This window comes from Mytilus galloprovincialis, chromosome 1 (genome assembly GCF_965363235.1).
Source record: "Mytilus galloprovincialis chromosome 1, xbMytGall1.hap1.1, whole genome shotgun sequence".
NCBI classification, from domain to species: domain Eukaryota; kingdom Metazoa; phylum Mollusca; class Bivalvia; order Mytilida; family Mytilidae; genus Mytilus; species Mytilus galloprovincialis.
Window position 1 is genome coordinate 95,836,519 of NC_134838.1, and position 16,237 is coordinate 95,852,755.

At 36.2% G+C, this 16,237-nt stretch overlaps 1 protein-coding gene across 1 annotated transcript in view; it reads right to left on the minus strand.

Annotated features, from left to right (window-relative positions):
* Nucleotides 1-16,237, minus strand: part of LOC143045965 (uncharacterized) — a 122,134-nt gene that overhangs the window by 15,187 nt on the left and 90,710 nt on the right. Inside the window, exons 68-72 of the mRNA XM_076218837.1 lie at nt 15,908-16,021; nt 13,771-14,056; nt 12,824-12,950; nt 4,336-12,285; nt 782-1,782 (exon numbers count right to left, since the gene is read on the minus strand). Of these exons, the coding sequence (XP_076074952.1) occupies nt 782-1,782; nt 4,336-12,285; nt 12,824-12,950; nt 13,771-14,056; nt 15,908-16,021 (9,478 nt within the window). The remainder of the gene's footprint in view (nt 1-781; nt 1,783-4,335; nt 12,286-12,823; nt 12,951-13,770; nt 14,057-15,907; nt 16,022-16,237) is intronic.

A 16,237-nucleotide genomic window follows, 5' to 3' on the forward strand; every position in this document is an offset into this window, starting at 1 on the left:
AACAGGAATGGCTAAAACTTATCCCAACCTGAAATATAGTATAGTTCAATACAAATCATACACTTAACCCTTAGCCTGAAATAGTCAGTCTAATTTATCAAAATGAGTTGGTATAAGTAAATATTTCTTACCTATATGGATTAAATATTTTTATCTTACTGCACACTTGGATTGGTATTTAACATCCAATGGCAAATAGAACATGCATATTAGGACATGAACATATTTATGCAATATAAATACGAACTTGATAGAAGCATGCTAAGCTGCCAATCAGTTGTTAGTTAAAAAGGTAACAGTCCATATGAAGACAGGTCACCCTACTCTGAATTATTCTGACTGAAAGTCTGCCTAACTGCTATTACACCTTACTGCAGCATGCTAAGGGGACGTTCAAGTCTTTTCAGTTTGACACTAAAGCCAAAGACTTACTGGCACAGGGAGAGTTGGATCAGATGGCCCTTTTAAAATATTCATTTAGTGATGAAAAAATAAAATGAAAAAAAATTTGACCTTCTATGATCGAGTACAGTTTGTAAATGAAAAATGTCCTTTGTTGACACTACCGTAATGCAGGCGCCGATCCAGACATTTTAAAAAGGGGGGTTCCCAACCCAGGACAAAGGGGGGGGTTCCAACTATATGTCCCCATTCAAATGCATTGATCGGCTAAAAAAAAAGGGGGGGTTCCAATATTTTTCATATGATACTATAAATTGAAATTAGTTGTGTTTTATATATAAGCAGAAGTAGAAATTGAAAATATTTTTTTCAACTTTACCTTTTCCAGATCCTTAGAACATCTATACAGCTTTTTTGGAATTTCTCATCAAGAGGTTGAATTCCTGAACCATCTGGTGATGGTAACCATTTTCCTAGTACCAAGTTTCCTTTGCCACTAAAAGGATGAACACCATACTGAGGCAGCGTTATAAATTCTCTAACCAAGTTCCCATTACAATCATCAACATAAACGGTCAAGTAGTCTATACCATCAAAAACTATAGCCACCTGTGTGTATTCATTGTCTAATAGCTGAAGGTCGGTCTGATGTTCAAAGTCTCCAAAAGTTATTTTTATTTTCCCGTAATAGTTTCGAATGGTAAATGTTTTGACGCTTGTGTATGATAATATAGTTCCGAGACATTCGTAAGTGAGACAAGTTTTAATATAGAATTCAATAGTAACAGGATCATTACTATCTGCAGTAAAGACGTCTGATCTTTCCGATATCATTGTGGCATTTTCAAAACAGGCTGCATTACCTGGCCCAAGTCCATTAACAGTTGTCAAATCAATATCATTAGCCACAAGCTGACTAACATCATCTGGAATCATATGGTCAGCTGTCACATCAATAGGTGGCGACACTGTGTCAGATAGCCCACATGCCACATAATTCTCCATTCCGGTACACCCAGTGCACCCACCACACACACCACTGGTTGGCGGTGAACTACAACAGTGGCTGCTCTTTAGCCCTACAGAAACGGTTGATAAATATCTTGTCAGACTAAGATGGCGTTTCATTGTAAGGGTGAGGCCGAGGTTGAGGACATCAATTTTCAGTGTTCTATCATCTGGTCTGATTATTGATAAAGAACATCCACCTCCTTCTAGAGGAAAGTTTGTCTCTCGATTGCCTACCATTGTCTCTAGATCATTAATGTAGAACATATCATTGTCAGAGGTATATATGTAGGCTGTGTTCTGTATCTTCAGTGACACAGAATCTATACATGCTGTCAATACAGTTCCGAACATGCACGATACTTGTCTTGCCTGTAATATAAACATTACATAAATTTGCATTTCAAAACACTGTTTAAATAATTTTCTCAGATGTGAAGTATGTAAAAAAACAAATAACTTTTGTACTGTTTAAACTTTTTTTCTTTTAAAATAGAGCATCTTTTAAAACATTTATAGTGAAAATAAAATATGTACCTTCATAAAATCCAAAAAAAGATAGTAGTCAAAGCAGTAATCCACACAAACTACTTTTCTCAATTATCACAAGATTTATAAACAGGACATGATTATTATGTGGAATTTTCAGAGAAACTTATTGTTTAAAGCGGAATAACTCTTTGAAATAACAGTTAGGCCACACCAATTTGATTCCTTGTTCGACGGACCCGCCCACACCTATTTTTTTCAAAACAGCTTTTTTTTTTTTTTTTTATATTTCCGCTTCCCGCATCCGGAAATGTAATCATGTCCATTTCCCGCATCGTTTTTTTTTGTAAAAATTATAAAAAGATATCAACATTTGTTTTTAAAATCACAGTCTAACCTGTATATAACGATTTTAAACATAAAAGCACCCCACCACACTTTGTAAATATCTGTGAGAATATATGTTTCAGCATGAAACCTATTTATCCAAAGCGGGAGTGCTCCGATATAAATTTATAACAGCGGATACCGTAAAGAACAAAAAATTGGTTACTTTCCCCCTTACTTATATTCCCTATCAAAAAATATTCGTTGTTAGAAGAAAGTACAAAGAACTTCCGAAGAATTTGCCTTCAACTACAATTATATTGTATGCTGGCGAAACAAAACTATCCATAGCCGCTGCATGTTTATGCACCTGTCCTGATTGATTGAGGGGCCTGTCGTTCAGCAGTTATTGTTTGTTGCTGACTGCTGTTGTTCATTGGTATTTTCCCGTTTGGATATACATGATATATAAATTAGATCATTGGTTTTCCTGTTCGAATTGTGTACGCTAATATTTTTGGGGTCCTTTATATCCTGCTGTTTGGTCTGTATCAAAGCCCTGTGTAAAAGGCCGTACTTTGACCTGTGTTTGTTATTATCAGGTTGAGAACAACCCTCCCTCAGACAAGGGGTCAGTTTACTGATGTAAAAAAGAAAATAGAAATACCAAGGATTTGTATAGTTCTTCTATACAAAATCTTTGAAAACTGAGAATTTTGTACTCAAAAAGAGGAGAGTTACATCATATTTTAAACAACTTTTTCTAAAAAAGGGGTCCACTTATTTTGAATAATATTAAACTGTTAAAGTAAATGTGTAAACTTGGTTAAAGTCCAGGAATATTACAAAATTCTTGGACATATTTGACCATTTAATACCAGATAGATATATAGTTCTTTGAGAAAATATGAGCCCTTTTGTACAAACAAATATATTATAACTTATATTGATCCCTCATAAAACATGTAAAAGGGATATTTATAACATTAAGGGGTTGTCCCCAAACTGATTATGACTTGGATGGAGAACTGTCTCATTGTCAGTCACACATACATAGACCAGATTTAATTATTTCTTGGTGAACAGGGAAAAAATACTTCAGAAATTAAAGAAATGTCAAAGAACAAGTGATAAATCAAGCTTTAATATTGTCAAAACCTACTGTTTTATGTTTACAAAAAAAAATTATAATCGCTCGCCTTTACTTTTCAAGCTTCGCCTCAAATATTTGCAAATTAAATATTTTTTTATTCAAATTTTCAAATCGCTCGCTCGCCCCAAATTTTGGAGTCCAAAAATCCGTAGAACAAGAAATTAAATTGGTGTGGCCTTATTATATTGTATCCTGTAATATCCAAAATAGAAAGTGTTTGCATAGCAATTCAAGAAAAAAATCGACATTTAGTCCTGTCAATTCATAAAGAATCATAATTTTTTAAACAACAAAACCTACCATATTATAAATATCTATAAATTTTGTGACTTTTAATGACTATTCTAGAAATTATCAATTGAAAAATACCAAATTCTTATAAAATTTTGATCTTTCATTGAGTCAAATTTTCTAGACTTTAACAGGGCAAAACAGGAAGTTGATCTTGCATTTTTTAAAAAGAAAATGTTAGCCTTCAAAAGACACATTCAGTATTGCTGTTATCTAATTTTCAAGTGAACGAAACTTATAAACAATCATTATAGTGAACTTTGCTGTTTTACATTGAATTAGGCTGTTAGTTTTCACGTATGAATTGTTTTACATTTGTGATCTTGCTGCCTTTTATAGCTGACTATGTGATATGGGCTGTGCTCATTGTTGAAGACTGTAATGCGATCTATAGCTGTTAATTTCTGTGTCATTTGGTGTCTTGTGGAGAGTTATCACCTTGGCAATCATACCACATCTTTTTTTTTTATATTTGGAAAATTGACAATTTCAAGTTCTTACTGATGCTAAATTTGAAGTTAAAAGCAAAGTTAACATTTGCAAGTATTTATCCCTACATGGATTATTTAAAGTAAGAATTATGTTATGTGGCAAATTTTGGCAAAAAAAACCCAACACTTTATCTGCTGGTGAGCTAGTAAATTCTTAATTTTATCAAAACTTACCTCTAGATGGAAATTATTGGTGTGGAACATGACATATGTTCCTGTCTTAAATGTCTGTAAACCATATCCAGTAAAGTTGGTGAATTTGCCTTGCATCTCTGCCATACAAGCCATTGGTGAATCTTGTGGAATATCAGGCATTCTGTGCTCACAAAACTGTCCATAGTAACCAGTAGTACAGCTGCTGCAGTCAGGGGTTCCTTGCCAGTTACTCTCACAAATACAGGTATTGGTCTCACTGTTACAATTACCATGCAAATTACATGGTCTGGATATTCCCCCTGGACATGTATTGGAACAAGTTGGCCCAGAAAATCCTTGATGACATGTACATTCATTTGTTGCTGGATCCCAATTCCCTTGCATACACTGCTGGTTACAATCGTCTCCATTCCAAACTGGGAAATCCCTGTTTGGGAAATCATTGCACATACTCTGAGTTGGAGGTTCAGAAGGGCCCATTAGTGTATCACATGCCCCACCAAATGCCATCATGCTATCCATACTGAAGTCAGGTTTGTCTGAGACTTTCACATCGTCCATACATGCCATTTCAAAGAAAGCTTTCCCTTCTGGTAAATCTCCACAAGTCTGAGCAAGTGCACTATTACTCATTAACTCAGTACACATTTCTTTTACCATTTCATCAATAGCTCCAAACATTTCAAATCCCATCTCTGTAGTGGGTGCATTCATCTGCATGTATGGGGGTGCAGTGGGAACCCAGCTTGCCCCATCTGGCGACATGCTCATTTCATGGCCAGTGATAAAATCAGGAACGACTGTTCCTTCTCCTGGTCCAAAGTTAAAGCCCATTGTCAACCCATCTTGTGGTCCATTTATTGGTATCTGAGAATGTAGCATTATCTCAGCAGGGTCCAATGTTGTGTCAAACAGAAGCATTCTATCTATATCTCCAATGAAGACTCCTGGTGGTGGAGGACTGATTTGGTCAGGTGGTGTCTGCCATTGTCCAGCAATTAAACTTCCTCGTTCAGGCATCAGATTCAGTCCAACATTAACCATAGAGGAATCCATTACACCATTGTCATGCACATAGCTCAAACGGACATCACCAGTATCATTATTGTATGACATTGCCATAGTCGTCCACTGGTCTGTTTGTACTGGTATTCCCGTTGGATGAGATACATCATCTACACGTACATTAAACTCACCACCTTCGATAGTTACCCCCATTGTACTGTCTTTACTGAATGACATTACTGTACCACCATTTCCATTCTGATCAAGCTCATGAATTTTCATGGTCATTTCAACAGTCATATTTTCTCCAATAAAATCTTCTGAGAGTGGCATAGTAGAAACCCAGCTGTTATTAAGTGTTACACCAACAGATGTGGCTATCTCAGGATTAGAATCTTTAAATATACTGGACTCAAATGGAACTATAAATGAATCAAGATGGCTGTCTATAGCAGAAGTTGGTAGACTGTTTGATGTTGATGACAGGGCTAATCCTTGTTTCTCTATAAGACATTGGTAATCATTGGGACCACATGAATGTGATTGAGGGGTACATGATCCAAACAGACCACTTGAGCCAGAACACCCTGATTGAGGTGTAGACATATCCACATTCATGTAATCATTGGATGCTGTTACAGTCATTTCAAATCCATTTGAAGAATGTTGCATCTTGTATACATCTGAATCCATAGGTGTTATTGAGTAGCCATTAGATAGACTTAAACTGGTTCCCAACACTTTCTCTTCTCCATTGACAAAAACTGTTCCATCATTGACAGGACTGAAGGTAACAGTATCACTTGGAGTTTGTACTGCTATTCCTGTTACAGCTGTATTAAAGTTTTCTGTTGCTCCTGTCTGAACCTGAACATCTATTCCTAATGATGGATTATTGTATCCTGAGTATATTCCTTGCCCTTGGAAATTAAATCCAGCTCCATCGAGTGTAGAGACATGTCCGTTACCAGTTATACCACCATAATATTGTGACTGTCCAGGGACTTTAGGTTGTACTGAGATTGAACAGCCTACCCCATACCATCCTTCTTTACAAGTAGTGCAGTTTGGCGCTGCCCAGTTTGTCTGACATTCACATTGTCCTGTTGCAGTATCACATTTTCCATGGCTGTTGCATGGATTCGATGCACCTCCAGGACATATATTACTGCATGATGAACCCCAATATCCTGTGTTACATATACATGAGGACCCTCCATCTGAACTGCCATGATCACATGGGATAGAGCAATCATCACCAATGTAACCAGGAAAAGGTGATGAGAACTCATTACAAAGGCTTTGTGCTGGCCATTCTTCTGAGAATCCTAGTTCAACAGACATGTCAGCCATACCAGTAATAACAGGAAGAGCAGCATCCAGGGAACCAGCTCCTGCAGCATCACTGATACAGGTAGCTTCATAGAAACTCAACATAGAACTAGATGGTCCAGCTTGCGTTCCCAGGTCAGAGTTTGTTATCAGACTACTGCATTTATCAACAGCCTCAATTTGATCAGAGTAATCTGTAAATGAATGAAAAGCTGGTATCTCTGGTGGTTCAAAGGGAGCTGTTGAAAACTGTGATTTTATTGGTTGATGAAGCACTCCATAGTCTATTACAGGAATATTTATAGTATTCATCTCATCTTTCAAAGTTGTAAGACTAGGGTCATCAAATTTATGATAGCTAACAAGGTTAGCTGTTTCTTGTGAATTCCCAGTATCTATTGGTTTAAAACTTTGTTCTTGGACTTCTTCAAAATCAAGAGCTTTGTCAAATAATTTCAGCTCATCCATTTCTCCAATATAGTACTGTTCATATGGTTCAGGTGTGGTTGATATGGGTGGGTTGACAGGATGTCCTAATCCAATGTACCCATTGTTCTCAAATGGTTTTGTATCAAGGAAGGAGAAAGTTTTCTGATCTGTAGTACCATCTGGTCTTGTTACATATGTGGTCAGTTCTGATGGTGCACTGTAATAGGATGTTGATATTTCATGCCATTCACCAGGTATCACAGGTATTTCTGTATCATATATTTGATCACCAATTTTATGTTTGATCGTTTCATCAATATAAGTAGTAAACTCTGAGTTAGTGTCATATGTAGTTATGACTCCTCCATCATTATTTTCTGGTTTGATGGCAACACTCATAGTGAAATCCTGATCATTGCTTATAACATCTTTTAGAAAGCCAGTCTTTACTACAGAGTTGTTAAAGTACAGACTGCTCCCGGCTGTTGATACATTTCTGGACTCTCCATACTCATTGTTGTTGTATAAGGCATCAAATGAACTATCAGATACAGGAACTTTGAACTTTTCTGGATCTGTATCGAGTATTGTATCTGTAGGATTACATGAACCAATCAGAGAATCCTGGGTCTCACAAACACTTGGATCTGTTGTTACCTGCACGTTAAGTTGTTCATCAGATGTTCTGATCGATACATCAAAGTATTCTCCTGTTGTTGGAGTAATTGTATATTCGGTTTCAGATTCCCTATTGATAACTAAGTCACCAACATTCTTTTCAGTTTCTTCACCAAAGTCGAGAATTTCACCATCAACAATAACTATAGAATCTTGATTCTCTGTGTAAGGTGATCTAATAACTATATTGTTGTCACCATAATCCACTGATACCGCTGTTGGACAAACAGATTTACTATTGTAACAATAATCATTTTTTAGCTGTACATTTGGAGAAGTGGACACATCTTCAGACTTCATTAAAGAAAATTCTCCTGGTTCTTTGAAGCTGAAGAAACCATTGTTGAAAGTCTGAATATTTCCTTGACCAAAGACAGATGCAGTATATGTGGTGGTAGGTTTAGCTACAGTCTCAGGAGTTGTAGATATTGGTGGAACTGTTGGAGTTGTTGATATTCCAGCAGTAGTGGTGGTTGCTGCTGTTGTTGTTGTAGATTTTGTTGTTCCTCCACTAGCTACTGTTCCTGTTCCTCCTAGAGATGTTTCAGTAGTAACTTCTCCTTCTGTTGTTGTTGTTGCTGCTGTAGTAGTAGTACTAGTTGTTGTGGTTGCATTCTGAATAATTGGTAAAATTTCATCACAGTTATCTCCTACCCATGGACCTATACATGTAGCACAGTTAGTTTCAACTTCAAATTTTGGATCACAATAACATGTTCCAGTGTCTTTCTGACAATAACCATGGCTGTTACAAGGATCAACCAATCCGCCTTCACATTCCTGGTCACATGACTCTCCCCAGTATCCTTCAAAGCAGGCACACTCATTATTGTATGGTTTTCCAAATTTACATTGATATATACAGACTTCTGAATAGTACTGACTTGTTTTATCATCACATAGTTCTGCCAGTGGGTGAGTAGCTGGTTCAACAACTGTTTGGCAGTACTCAGCAAATGAGTAAATACTATTTGTAAATGATTGTTCATCTGCTTTGAACATGATATCATCCACACATGAATCATAGTAATAATTAGCTATTCCATCACCCATAGCAGAACATGTTGTTGCTAGATGCGAATCAAAAAATAAACTTTTACATTTTTCCTTTGCATTTTCTTTTAATGTTTCATCAACTGGAACTTCTTGTACATCACCATTTACAACCATATCAGATTGGGTCCACAACACACCTTCTTCAGGCAAAGCAATTCTATTTCCACCAACTAAATCTACTGCATCTGATCCTGACCCTTCGGAGAACACCCAGTTAGTTGTCAGTTCAGGGAATTCATTAGTTACCCTGTTATCTGCTGTATAGAGAACTTCAAACATTTCCAATGTTCTATTCCAGGTTTTAACCTCTCCTATGTTTCCTGTATAAGTTCCAAAATCAACTGGAGCCGAACTGTCATCCCATTTTCCCATTTTCATAATTCCACCAGTATCTAGTGCATTTGACTCAACCTTGACTTCTGTCATTGTCTGAATTCCATCATCATTATTGACGTATATTTTCAAATCATTTGTTTTGTTGTTGAAAGCTAATGAAACAGTGTTCCATTCATTGGCAAGAGGAACATAGCCAATATCAATTATTTGTTCTCCCCATTGGACATGAATTGTATCATTTAAGTAAATACTAACAGAATCTTCCTTTAAATATGCCAAAATTAAACCTTCGTTTTCATTTTCTTTTGGCTCAAATTTGACCTGTAATGTTGTGCTTCCATCGCTGCCAAAGATGTTATGAAGTTGTGAAGAAGTAGATCCTGAACCATTGAATGCCAAAGAAAAGCTACCACCACTTGGTACTTTCGGTTCTTCTATTCCATCCTGTTTGTATTGGAAACCAGTTGTAGTCTCAACATCAATCTTATAATTGTTGAAAAATTCTCCATTTATGATATCCTTTGATATATCCGTCACAGGTACTACCGTTCCACCAGTAAGTACAAAGTCATTGTTTACATTTCTGTCACAATTTCCACATGGGCCTTCTATTGTTGAGCTACAAGATGCTGTTTTGAATTCGGCATATAATTCTAGGAAAGAACCACCATGCTTAATTGTTATCACATTGTCACCAAAGACTATTTCTAACGTGTATGGACTTTTTTCTTTAACTTCGACATCAGGGGTCAAGGTTAAAGAACCTGATAGATCTATCTGTTGCTCATTTATGAAAAACTTAGAACTTCCAGTGCTTGAAATTGGTGATGCAACTGTGAAATTCTTTAAATTAGTTTCAATCCAGATCTGTTTCAAACAAAGTGCCTGATGCTCTGCACAAGGTAAATGTCTTATATATACAGTCAACAATGAGTTCTTCAAAAACAGAAATTCTCCAGATGTTTCTAACTGGTAACTTTGACCATCAAACATGGTAAAGTGACCTTGTCCAAACAGGGAACAGGTGTAAGCTGAAGATGATGCTGGAATAGTTGTCAAGGCAACATCACAATCAACACCATACCATCCTGTACTACAGTCTGCACAATCTGCACCAGTAAACTTAGCAAGACACTCACAAGTTCCGTCTACAGTAGAACAAGTTCCACCTCCACATGGTAATCCACGAGAAAATGGACAGACATCACTACAGGTGGCGCCCCAGTATCCTAAGTCACATACACACTTGTAATTTGTGAATGTACCAGATACACAAACAAAAGAGCAAGAATCTCCTGTCCAGTCAGGGAACTGTCTTGAACCAAAACTGTTACAGAAATCTTTGGCTGGTGAATCTGGGTCATCAACTGATATTCCACATATCTCAGATAAAGCCAATATTACCTCCATGGTTTCGGCTGTGTCTTTCAGGACATGACCATTAAAGATACAGTCTTTGTACATGTATTCTTGTACCTGTGGTCCTTCATCAGCACAAGCAACATTGAATTTTTCAGAGTAGATTGCCTGGTTACAGAAATCAGTAAGGCTTGGATCTATGTCATCTGGATGGGAGAAAACATCATATATTCCTGTATCTGGGATTTCTGCCACATAATCTACCAGTATTCTTTCAGGCTTGGACCATGGTTCATTTGGCATTGTTATCTCTAATCCTCCTACAGAGTCTGTCAGTGTGGATCCTGTTCCTGAGTTCATGTTCCAATTATTTGATAAACCCTCTTCAGAACCAGACAAAACACTGAAAGCATTCTGTCGTATTTCATTTACTGTCCTTTCATCTTTCCAGATTCTCAAATCATCGAATTCACAGATACAGTTCCAATTAACACCAGTTCTATCATCACTAGGATAATTCCATTGGCCAAGCATTACATCTCCTCCAGGTTTGACAGGTATGGGATCATCAGCAGGAATCACTTTAACATCTTGACTCATCTGAAGATCATCTCTGATGAGGTAGGTAGTCATCATACGTGTATCATTGTTCCAGACTACACCCAAATCGTACCATCTATCCTCTTCTACTAGTAACGATTCAAGGTTTATAATTTCTCCATTCCTATGCATAGATATACTGCCATCACATATCAATGTAGAAAATACATCCTCATCTACCTTATTGGAGTATATAGTTTGACATTCTGTTGTGGATTCTTTCAATTTGAATTTAATCTCAAAGGTTGATTTGGTCTCTGTAAATGAATTGAGGGTTTCTGTCACCATATTGGACCTGTTAGTTTTCAGACCATATCCACCAGCATTTGAAACAGGCAGAATAGTACTGAACATTGATGAACCACTGGTTGTAAAGGACTCAGCAAAATTCTCATGAATGGACAGTGTGCTTAGGGTACTACCCATTAATGTTTCACCTGATGCGGTTACAAAGTCGTCTGAGGAATTGCCATTGCAACTGCTCAACATGCCAGAACTCCCGTCACAAAGTGATGGTGATGCTTCCACCGATACATCAAGATGATCTTCGTAAGTGTCAATGTCAATAGTCATTTCGTCTCCAGCCTTGACCTGGAATCCTGTTGTTGACACTTGCACCAGTTGTATGTCACCATCAATAGTTACTCCATCACCTGCAACTACCGGCTCACCATCTATATAGGTCGATGCTACCCCATTTAGTACTGACACAACAGCAGTATGTTCACCTACTTGTATACCTACAGACTGTGCACCGACACTGTTATAAAATTCTGAATTTGGCACCTGCAAAACATTGACCTTGACATTAGTTCCTGAAGATAATGGTGCAGATATAAGTGTCTGTTCTCCAGGAATGTGGTTGTTATAAATAGCTCCATCAAAAGTTTCAAAATGTCCAGGGTAAAATAACTTAGATGTGTACTTGTTATCAACAGTAGTTTGTGTAGGTGTATTGATGATTGAACAATCTGTGCCCACATGTCCATCTTGACAGGGCTGACAGTCATCCCCTCTTGATCCATCGTAACAGCTGCAGGTTCCATCCGTAGCATTACATGCACCATTGCCATAGCAAGGATTGGTGGCTCCACCTGGACATTCATATTGACATTCAGATCCATAGTAACCATTGAAACATTTACAGTGTCCAGTTTCTTCTGTTACATTATCCTGAAATCAAACATTAAATCCTAGTCAATTTTGTTTACAAATGTGTAAATGATTCACAAAAATAATTTTTTTTATTATGTTAAATAGTACAACTAGGTGATAACTGCAATAATAAGACCTCATATTCTGATACCAGATACATATATCTATAAGCATATTTTCCTGAAAAAGCAATAAAAAATCTTGCATTTTTGTTCTTTCTTCAAAATTGCAATAATTTCTGATTTACAGTATGCTTTTCAAAAACAAAATATCAATCTGTTTCATCTATATCCACTTTCTTTTCAATGGGCATTGTTTTATTTATGATTTAAAATAGTATAAATCAGTAAAGTTTGCACTAATGTACATTTTTTACATTTTTATTCTAAGAATTTGATGTGAAAAACTGCTACATTCTACAATCATATTGATTTGCAGGACTGGATATTTCTTATCTGTAACCTCAATTTGCAAATCTGGTGATAAGCGTTTATAAAAAACAAGAAATGCCTATTTGTTGCTATAGACCTTTGAGCTGTTGCACAAAATAACTTACTAGCTGTGGAGTTGATGTACAAATCTTTGATGAGTCTCCAATATCCGTAGTATACAAATGTGTCCTCCACCATCTGTTGGCAAAAGAGGATAACACATTCCATGACACATCTGATGTACCATCAAACCTACAAATAATACAAAAGTTGTCATTAATGGAATAAAATGTAAACTCTCTTGTCAAGAAAATGGATATGACGCTTGAGTTGATTCATATAGAATAACTACCCTAATTTAAGAATTCAACTATAGAAAAATATTCAATGATTGAGAGATGAAAACATGAATTCAAAGAATGTGCGTGGCACATGAGTAAGTTATCAGAAGTTTAATATTTTTCAATATTTGAATTCTTTGATTAGTTATTTTTTTTTATTTCATTGACAATGGACTTTTAAATGGAATTAAAGTAGAAAATGCAAGGATATATACTGTTTCTACATATTCACAACTTGTTTTGATGCAATGTCATCAACACCTACTGTTGTATGATATCAGAGGAGTGAAATAACAGAGTTTATTTCACATGTGAAATTATCGTCTTTTATTTCACTGGGAAATCAGGGAAAACGCATTGCAACCAATGCATTAAAAGACTTTAAAATGACTGATGATGTTATTTAATCAAAGCAATCTCCTGAAGACTAATGAATAGGAAAAAAACCCAAAAGTTTAAAAAACAACACTGTCATTGTATTAGGAAAATATATTGAGAATCAATCTTTACACATATAGTACATAGCTTGTGAATTTACTGTACATTTAATCAACTCAAGTCTAAAAAAAAATTGCAAGAGGCTGACATGTAGAATTTGTCAAAAACATGAAATCAAGTATCCATAAAAATACATTTTTCCTAAATCCACAAAAATTAGTATCCACACAAATTTCATTTTTAGCAATCAGCAAATAAAAGTGTTATAACTTTTTATAATAGTATAAACTTACTTTACAGATAAGCCATATTCTGTCATTCCTGGTCTAAACTGTGTAGGTGGAACAACTGATGATATACCTCCTGAGACATAGTTTTCATTTGAATCAGTAACATATACATTATGACCATTGGCATTGTTGTAGCCAAACCAAGCAGTATAGGATCCATCCCCGTCATTAGTGTAACATCTAAATATAACTTCTATAGGTTCTGTTTCTCCTGATCCGTCATACATATCTGCATAATCTCCTTGTTTGTCTGTACATGGTATAGTACAATGGCCAGGACCAACATAATCTTAAATACAAGAAAATATGGTTACCGCTGAATCCCCCAAAAAAATTCTCAGTCTTTTTATGCTAAATTCATCAGGAATAAAAGTACTGGTATATGTTCATTTTTCATTCAGTTTTAGTTTGTAACCCAGATTTGTTTTTTTCTCAATTGACTAGACTAGGTTTGACTAGCCACAAAACCAGGTTCAACCCACCATTTTTCCCCTTAACTTGTCCTGTACCAAGTCAGGAAAATGGCCATTGTTATATTATAATTCGGTTCTGTGTGTGTTACACAAGTAGCGCGCGTCTGGCGAATACAAATATTTTTTTAACCTGTTACCTTTTGATGGCTATTATTCATTTGTTTCTCTGTCCTATATTTTCTCCCATTTATATGTTTATTTATTGTAACCCTGTCGTGTAAGGTTGTCATTTTAATGTTATTATATTAACACTGGCATTAAAGCGGGAGGTTTGGCATGCAACAAAACCAGGTTCAACCCACCATTTTTTCATAAAATGCCCTGTACCAAGTCAGGAAAATGGTCATTGTTACATTATAGTTCGTTTCTGTGTGTGTTACGTTTCGCTGTTGTGTCTCTGTTGTGTCGTAGTTCTCTTATATTTGATAAGTTTCCCTCAGTTTTAGTTTGTAACCCGCATTTGTTTTTTCTCTATCGATTTATGAATTTTGAACAGCGGTACACCTCAGAAACTTACAAAACCTTTGAATAGACTTATTAAGAAGGGATATAATTACGATACTGTTGTCAAGTCATTAAAGATTGCATATTTTGGCGTTAATATTGAGTCACTGATAAGGTCTTTGCATCAGAACTTATCACATTTATTCTAAAAACAGTTGTTGGCATGACACGGGTTATGTTCTTCTCATATATGTTATAATGGTATGATATTAAACCCCTAACGGGAAGGATTGTGCCTGATGTTCATATGATGAAATCATAATCTTTCAGTCAGTTTAATTGAAGTCTGGAGCTGGCATGTCAGTTAACTGCTAGTAGTCTGTTGTTATTTATGTATTATTGTCATTTTGTTTATTTTCTTTGGTTACATCTTCTGACATCAGACTCGGACTTCTCTTGTACTGAATTTTAATGTGAGTATTGTTATGCGTTTACTTTTCTACATTCATTAGAGGTATAGGGGGAGGGTTGAGATCTCACAAACATGTTTAACCCCGCCGCATTTTTGCGCCTGTCCCAAGTCAGGAGCCTCTGGCCTTTGTTAGTCTTGTATTATTTTAATTTTAGTTTCTTGTGTACAATTTGGAAATTAGTATGGCGTTCATTATCACTGGACTAGTATATATTTGTTTAGGGGCCAGCTGAAGGACGCCTCCGGGTGCGGGAATTTCTCGCTACATTGAAGACCTGTTGGTGACCCTCTGCTGTTGTTTTTTATTTGGTCGGGTTGTTGTCTCTTTGGCACATTCCCCATTTCCATTCTCAATTTTATTGTTGCCTTTATTTGTTAACAAATTTAAAAGGATCCTTCTTTTCATATCATGCCAAACATTTATTTAGCTGAATCCTTATTCCTGGTCTACATCACTGACTAACAGTGGCTTCCCTTGGCTTAGGTCCAGAAATTAACTAGTTCTTTCTGTTTTCAAGCTGCCATTGGTGAAAATTCACATCTTTTGTTTCAAATTTTTACTGGTACAAAGAACAGTTTTTGAAGTAACAGAATGAATAGAGCCCACAAAGGAACAATCAAAAATATTTCAAGCTTCTAACTACCTCACCTTAGTATACATGGGTCACAGTCACTTGTAAAAGAATTCCTTTACTTGAACATGAGCATCCTAAGACCAAGTCTAATGACCTCTTTTGACCTGATCACATACCTGGGTCACAGTCAGTACAAAAAGGTAATCCCCATCCAGTAACACATGCATCACAAGCTTCTCCTGTCCAGTGACCATTGGTGTGGTCATCATAACATTCACAGACATCTCCCCCTGTGGTCAATAAATAAAAGAATATCATATATCAAATCAATATAATTATCGTTAACACAAATAACTTTTTACTTAGAATAACATGACTCAACCAGATGCTTCGCAGGGCACAGCTTTATACGACCGCAGAGGTCGAACCCTGAACAGTTTGGGCAAGTATGGACACAGCATTAAAGCTTGATACAGCTCTGAATTTGGATTGTGATTAAATAGTTG